Source organism: Triticum aestivum, chromosome 4B (assembly GCF_018294505.1).
Source record: "Triticum aestivum cultivar Chinese Spring chromosome 4B, IWGSC CS RefSeq v2.1, whole genome shotgun sequence".
Lineage (NCBI taxonomy): Eukaryota > Viridiplantae > Streptophyta > Magnoliopsida > Poales > Poaceae > Triticum > Triticum aestivum.
This window is the reverse complement of record NC_057804.1, coordinates 656,620,427-656,628,766: the sequence shown is the minus strand read 5'-3', so window position 1 is coordinate 656,628,766 and position 8,340 is coordinate 656,620,427. Positions and strand designations below refer to the sequence as shown.

Here is an 8,340-nt window from a genome sequence, read left to right as displayed (position 1 = left end):
TTGGCCCGGAGGTTGCTCCCAAGTGTTCCTATAGGCTGAGCTACCACAACCAGGTGGAGAAGTCCACTAGTCAAAGCCCGTTCGGGGAAAGTCAAAGGGTTAGATCTCGTGGTCAATCGCACTACGGTTAGGCGGGACGGGGGCCTTGGAGGGTAGCAATGCCACCGGAGCATCACACCAGGCCCTCCTACATACCTTAAGGTGTGGTGGCATGTCTGAAGAGGCAGCACACGTCTCCAGGGTGTGGCCCCCTCACGTACGGCGCCACCGCCGAGCTGAGGAAGACAGGGAAGAGCGTGTTGCCGAGGAGGACGTGCGGCATGACGAGGAGCAGGAGGCCCGGGAAGGACCGGAAGGCGACCATCCCTTCGTTGTTCGGCGCGAAGCCACCGTTGGCGAATGTCGAGACGACGGTGAAGGCGGAGAAGGTGTGCAGGCTGATCCCCTTGCCGGCGAGCACAGCCCTTGCGCCGGAGACGACGCTCAGGTAGACCAGCATCAAGGAGTAGCCGGCGAGGTGCACCACCACGTGATAGCCAAGCACTATGAACATGAGCAACCTGGTGAGGAAGGCACGATCGTAACGGGGCTGGTCCTTAAACCCTTGCTCCACACGATCGACATCATCCATGCAGGTGGTAGCGGTGAGCTGTAGGCTAGATGATGGTGCTGGTTTGCCTTTGTCAGCATCGTCATGCTCGTGGGGGGCTTGTGCTTCTTTCTTCTTGGACTTGAGGTAGGTGAAGTGCAGGCCAAGCATGCTGGTGAACACCTCGCCGCCGAGGAGCATGAGGAGGGTGAGGAGTAGGAGCTGGGGGTTGGAGAAGGACTCCATCTCCACAGCCACCATGCTCGACACCGTCGTCGCCGATACCGACGTGAAGATCAGGTCCAGGTCCATGGGCATGCCGGTCTTCATGGGCAGGGCTTTGAGGATCACGAAACCGAAGGAGGAGATGGATACAAAGTACAAGAGCTGGAGCCAGAACGGGTGCACATGGAAAAACAGGAGTTGGTAAGCCCGATGAAGCTTGCTATGTTGAGTGGCACTCGAGGAGACATGCAGCAAAGAGCCCATTTCTACTGCAAGTATTGTAGAGACTTCCTGGCTTGTTCTGTTGGGGGCAATCAGATACTACTGGATTATTTATACACCAGAGAAAAAGGTGGTGTAACACGCTAGACAAACGGATGGACTACAAAAAAAGATCTCTGAATTTCACTGGGTGGGCTCCTCCCCTTTCTTTTTCGGGCAATGCTACACACACCGGCATCAATTTTACGAGGTTCACGGAGAGGCTGACGTGGTGTTTTTTGATTGGGTGAAAATCAGGATGAGGGCCCCACCCCAGCTGAAAATCATGGGGGAGGGGGCAAGTTTAATTAGTTGGAAAGAGCCTGTATTAGCCTGTAAGAGTCCGTGAGTCTACCATTTTCATTCTTTTTCCAATTATTAGATCTGCCCACGTCAGCTTATCCCATGAGGTCTGTAAAAATATTTTTGCGGAGGAGGTCTGTAAAAATTTGTCCGTTGATGTAGCTTTACTCTGTGTAATGATATTATTGTCGCAACAATAATACTACATCTACCTAACCCACTACTTGATCCTATGTAAATTTCCCTTAATTCTCTCCCCTCCCCCCCTGATTTTCACGGGGTGGCCCTCCTTCCCTCTATTTCCAATCATAACTTGACAAGTGACCAATCACGTAAACATTTATGTTAATTTTCGTGGATGTAGCATTGCTCTTATCGTAATTACAGAATCTAATTGCAAAAGCTAGCGCACAATGGGCACTCGTGGGAGGCATATCATATGACACCTAGAAGAGCAGACTTGTGGAAGAAACAATGGAATCGAGTGATAAGTTCCACGTCCATATCACCGACGACGAACAAGAGTAAGTTGGTGCCCCCAGGTGCGATGCCCCCCTCTGTTCGATATGGATCTTACGGTGTGAGCGTGGCATCGTGAGGAGAAGGAGCTCAGGGCAACCACCTGACTTGTGTTGTACTAAGTGCAATGAAAAGTACATATACACATATGCATATAGAATCCCGCAAACGAAAAAACTATACACATAGAAGATAGAAAATGCATGCAAAAAATTAGAAATTGCGAAAATACATGTTTAGAGCTACCTACAACTAGCTCCTCCAAAGTAATGCAAGTATGTTACCGTAGCACGGGGCTCCCTTCGCTCATAAATATTTGAAATTATTGCGACTATATATGTAGAAATTATATTATGATAAATCTGATGAAACATGTTTGGTATTGTTAATTAACGTTGGTATAGCGAACTGAGGGTAGCTCCGATGGCTAGGTTGCTTGTGTTGAAAACAACCCACCATGTTTCAGGTTCTAGACCTGACCTTGGTGGTCACATTTTCTTGCATTTATTTATGGCCTTCTGGCAATGCGCAATTGCGTTTATGTGAGTGTGTGCGTGCTTGCTTTCTGAGGGTTGAGTGTATGTGAGCATTTGCGTTTGTACTATGTTCAGAAAAAATTAATGTTGGTATATGTTTCATTAAATTTGGTCAAATTTACAGATAATTTTTTTGTGGGGTAAATTTAAAGAAAATTGACTTATAATAAACCTAGAACTTCACGTATAAATTTGCCATCATTCTTATAAACAAGTATAAATTCATTTTACAAATATTATGACCCAGGATTTTCCTTTGTTTATACCAATATTTTTTTCATGTGTGTAGAACTCTACTCTAGTCAATCAGACAATTGTAAGCGTGCAAATGTATGGACTTTACTTGAAAATGAAGTTAATAAGAATTGAAAATATGATGGTATGCTAAATTAAATTGCCACCAGTCCCTCCCAACATATACCACGCAACATTTCAAGATAATCCTTAAATTTACGCATCTGGCGTGCAAATTGCCATTTACTACTAGTAGGGACTTGCTAAGCTAGGCATAGCCATGTTGCATCGACGATAGATAGCACCAGGAGAAAAGGTGACTCACATATCTCCAAGAGGCGAGAGTCCCATTATGATTCAAAAAGAGAGGGAAAAAGAAGACGAGTCCATTAATAATGTTTAATTAGCGGCTAATTAAGAAACGAGGGATAAGGTGTGGAGAGTCATCCGAAGGAAATATAAACGCCATATTTACTGTCCACCTCACTTGTCGAACTCATGGAAGGTGTCGCCGATTGCATGCAGGGTGAGCTAGCTGATCAGTGGTTCCTGGTAAACCATGGAGAAATTTATACTCCCTCCGTCTCAAAATATAAGAACGTTTTTGACACTATTTTTTATAGCTAATCAAACATTGGACAAATGTCCGCCATGTTTAGTGACACACACACACACACACACGAGTATTTATCCCTTCAAATCTAGTAACGCACTAACATTTGCTTATTGCGTATAAAAAAATGTGTGCATGGAAAGAAAAATGGTCAATCCGTGTCCGGGCACAGGCCTCAGCAAAACAAATTAGCAATTGACAAGTCGGACATTGGATAGATATATCTGGTTAATCAGCAATTGACAAGTCGGACATTTGGATGTGGTCCTGGGTACACATGTCACATGATGTAAATTATTGCATTCCATGCAGTGCACACTCCACACTGCCAAAATCGGCAACCTGTCCTGGTCGCATGCTTTGTGTGAACCGTGCATTGAATCTTAGCCACAATCTAGCAACGAAAAGCTAAGCCGAGGGCCTAATGGTGGACTCAAGTTTTCTCTAATCACGATATCAAATCTAGCTAGATAGTGAGCTGAGCAACTCATGCACTAGTCCGGGTCTTGTCGAACCATTGTGACATAGAGTTTATCGTTTTATTGATTTTCAAACGAGCAACAGATAAAACACCAGTGCACTCAACCCTATCCAAGGCAGGCATAACTGCAATCGACGTATCCCATAGAAAATCCGGGGCAATAACACGTCACAACGGCAAAAAAATTGTGACGATAATATGTCCCAATGGGCATGAACCATGGCTGTATTTGTCGTGCCGGACGAGATTTCATGGTAATATCCTATTGCGATGGCAAAGATTAAATGTTGACAACGGCCAAGTGCGGCACAAAGTAAAATTTATGTGTTCAATTAATAACCCATTACTATTCACTAGCAGTGCAGAAGAATTCTCACACTGTCGGTAGTAAAAGTAAATCAAGGTCACTAGAACCAAATATTCAGGTTAAACACAGGTTCTGCAAAAGATGGTAAGAATCCAATGTTAAACAAATACTCATGTCTACAGTGGATATGTCGACATGCATGGCATTCTGCTAGACAAAGGCCTACTAAATTGGTAATCATGCTTCGAATATTTTTCTGCACTACATTTAGAGAAGAATGCCCTACAGGGCAACTCCTAGGTAAACGCCCGAAGTGTTTTTCTTCAATTCATTGATGAAAAGAACCATACAAGACAGAAATAAAGTTTCACTTATAGGTAGTTCACCAATCACGATAAAATGTACAATTCAAACCAATCACGATCACCAACCAATCCATAGGACAAACAAATCTACTCAAATATCATTGGATAATAATATGTCGCATAAAGCATCATGTTCAAGTAGAGATTATAGCGAGAATAGAGAAGTTACACCCCTGCATAGAGGGGGAAAAGTTGTTGTTGACGGCGACAAAGTTGTTGATGTAGATAGCTGTCAAGATGGTTCTCCCAGCAGCGCTCCGGCGCCACCGGGAGAGAGCCCCCTTCTTCTTCTTCTTCTTCTTCTTCTTCTTCTTCTTCTTCTTCTTCTTCTTCTTCTTCTTCTCTCTCTCTCTCTCTCTCTCTCTCTCTCTCTCTCTCTCTCTCTCTCTCTCTCTCTCTCTCTCTCCGACTCTGTGCCACACCTTGGTTTGGCACCAATTTTTTTATATAAGCATATAATTTTCTTCATGGAAATACCTAAACATATACTGTTTGTTAGTTTTAGACCGCACTAGATCGATTCACCCAAAACAAAGCTATATGAAGCACATAAGTTAGATCGAAAGCACGCAAGCAGGCAGCTTGATTGATGTGTTGCCCAGCACATGCCCATCTCACTATGTAGACGTACGCGAACGAGCTCGCTTCCGCTGCACAACGATCGGATCAACTCACTCCACGCTTGCTCCTGATGGAACTCGTGACTAGGCGATCCAAAAACAGAACGGATAAATTTTTGTTGATGTGTGCAACTTGTATTTTTTTTGTTTTGTTATGACATATATAAGAGTACATGATTGACACCAAACGCGACACGACCCATTGTTAGGTTTAAGAGCATCTTCAAGAGAAGATGTATATGCAAAAATAACTAGCATTTGCATCTTTGAGGCAAAAAAATACCTCCCCAACAGATGGTGTAGATGCAAAAACAATAAAATACATTTCCGTCTCCCGGAGATGTAAACTACAACACCTCACGGTGCAAATTTGCATCTTCACCTCTAGGAGATGTAAAACTGACGACATGCATCAACCGCCCTGGTTTACCTATTAGAGATAATGATTTTGAGTTTCCTCCCGATTTCTGGATTATGAGGTTATGCAAATCATAGATTTATTGCATGAGGGGATCGAGAATATCAGTACAGGGTAATTAATCTTTGATATGTGTGGTGTTGTTTCTATTACCTTGCATGCCCCTTCTTTATTTAACATAGGTACTATATAAATGTGGAGGAGGCCAGGACGCACAAAGCAGCGGAGGAAGCCACTCATTGAACCTGGCAGTAGCTACCATACTAGAAGCTAATCCGAGCTATCGTTATGAGTTTTACCCAGATCAACAGTGGCCATAAACCAAGTTACGCTAAAAGCCTAAATTTGGGAGAGTATGTATTCTCATTTATATTTCATGCATTTTATCACATATCCACTACACTTGTCGGTGTTCATTGTTTTCTGTGTATATGGGTGCTCGCTTTCATCTGTTTCTTTCACGTATTCAAAAAACATTGAACAATTCAAAAATATTTCTCGCTTCTTTTCGGTTTTTCTTTTTTCCTTTAGCTATTTCATAGTATAAAAAGAAAAACAAAAGAGATTTCTAATTTCTTTTTTGTCAATATGTTGGGAATTCTTTGGTGTAAATTGTTTTTCTTGCTTTCCATTTTTCTTTTTTCGTCCGCTTTCGTCAGAAAAACTAAAAACTCAAAAAATAATTAGTGTGTTTCTCTGAATTTCTTTCCTTTTCTTGAGTCGTCGTAAGGAGAAGACTTTGTAAAAAATTCCAATTGGCTCTTACATGCTTTATTGTTGATCTAATGAAAGACCAAATATTTTTTGTCTTCTCCTATATATATTTCTTGCAGCTTTCAGTGTAGTCCACGACACACTTGTATTGTAATAACTTTCACACTGTTCGGTCATGCAAGTGAAAGGCAATAATGACGAGGATTTGATGAAGCGATCGTGGTGAAGGAAAAGCTGGTATGAACTATACTTGTTTTTTTATTTGTAAATATGTTTAACTCAGTAGTCCTGATTCAGCCTACTGCAAGCAAACATGTGTATGATGACAATTACAAATTACTAGTCGTCAACCTGTGCTACTGCACGGTCTAGGATTTTTTGAAAATTTGTAATATTCTACAGAAAAAGTTCTTATAATTATTTACTTTAAGTCTCATACAAATCAGAAATATGAAATATTTATTATTATTTTTACTACTTATTTCCACAGCATATAAAATATTATATTTCCATGCGCCCTATACTTGAAACATAGTGGATAATCACATATCTTTGAAACTTTCGTATTAATCCTTTTCCACAGCAGATATCGGTGACCTCATTATACATATTTAACGCTTCCTAAATTTAGTAGTGTCTAAATGCATATGCATATGTCCTATCTTTTTAACATTATTATACATATATCATCTATGATTTCGCACCCTATCACTAACTATTGGCCAGTTACTCCATGTTTCCGCCAGCATATATGTGATTGAAATATTTTTCAAAGACATGCGTAACCAACAACCATTATCTCTATCACTCTCAGACCCGTCCATGCGTACTCTCTCTCTCTCTCTCTCTCTCTCTCTCTGTGTGTGTGTGTTACACATGCGCAGTCGGAGACACACACATATCCGTACCTAACTCATCCCCACACCCATGAGTCAAGTGGTCATCAGTTCAACATGTTGATGAGCTGGTCCGTGGCCCAGTTCAATCGTATCATGTAATTTTAAATGTTTGAAAGATCGTTGAACTTCTTGAAGTTCATTTAATTTCATGGAAGCCTTATATATGTCTTTTAATAATTCATTATATTTCTGGTTTTCTGATCAGATCTTTTTTTTCACTTTGACTGTAATGTTCTAGAATCAATCCTTATATTTTTAAAATTTGAACACTAAAAATTTGAAGGCTGTTAGAGTATTTTTAAATCGGCACGTATTGTTATATAGGCTTACACTTTTGTTTTGTCTAAGAATTCGCCAAATTATTGGATGCCTGTCGTAAAGTTATTTCACATCGTTGAAAATTGTTCCTTTGGACATCCCAACTAAGCCCTTGGGAAAAGTAATAAGGATGATTTTCCTTAGCCCCTTATCCTAGTCCATTTTTTTTGTGAGAAGCCCGTATCATTGTCCATGGTATATAGCATTATCCGGCTGACATCTGTGCCATCAATATATCTGGAGCATATTTCTCCTTTTGACTACTATTAAATGGCTTTGTTTTATCAAGTATAAGCACTCCCGCATTGTGTGCTTATTCCTTGAATATCTTATAAATGCAAAAGTTACACCCTGTGCCCAAACATCTAAAATCAGCCAGTTTGTGATGCACCTGTGCGGTTTAGCCATCTTGGATTTCTAAAATATGATGTATTATTTGTTTATTAAATATATTTGTGACATAGATTTAGAAATTTATCTATACTAATTTCTCCCACCTGGTCCCTACCATCGCCATACCCCCCTTATCTCCTCCACTAGGCAAGAACCCCGCTCTTCATGACCGTAATCTGTCACGCTTCCATGGAGCACCCACGGCGTCAGGCCAGATGGGTTCTCTTACGGACACCAAGCGTTTGGCCTCGGCCACAACCCTAGTTCCAACACCTACAAAGTTGCTCGCTTCTTCTACCGCTCCAAGCACGACCTCAGGATGGAGGTCTTCACTCTCGGAGGAGAGCACCGCTGGCGAGAGACTACGGCGCATCCTTTGTACCCCGTTAAGCCAGGGCGAACCGCCACCTTCTTCAAGGGCTCTCTTATTTGGACCGTCAACGAGGAGATTCACAAGGACGCCTCCGGTTTCCTCTGCTTTTGCTTAGAGGACGAGTTGTCCAGCATTATGCCGCCACCTCCTTGTTGGAGCCCAAGGCTTGTAT

At 41.9% G+C, this 8,340-nt stretch overlaps 1 protein-coding gene across 1 annotated transcript; it reads right to left on the bottom strand.

The window, feature by feature from the left end:
• Positions 1-196: 196 nt before the first annotated feature.
• Positions 197-1,078, bottom strand: LOC123089688 (cation transporter HKT8-like). The gene has a single exon (XM_044511296.1). It carries the CDS (start codon positions 1,076-1,078, stop codon positions 197-199), a length of 882 nt encoding a protein of 293 aa, XP_044367231.1.
• Positions 1,079-8,340: the final 7,262 nt, after the last annotated feature.

Excerpts from the sequence above, each read along its gene's own strand:
- LOC123089688 (XM_044511296.1), bottom strand. The coding sequence starts at position 1,078 with ATGGGCTCTTTGCTGCATGTCTCCTCGAGTGCCACTCAACATAGCAAG.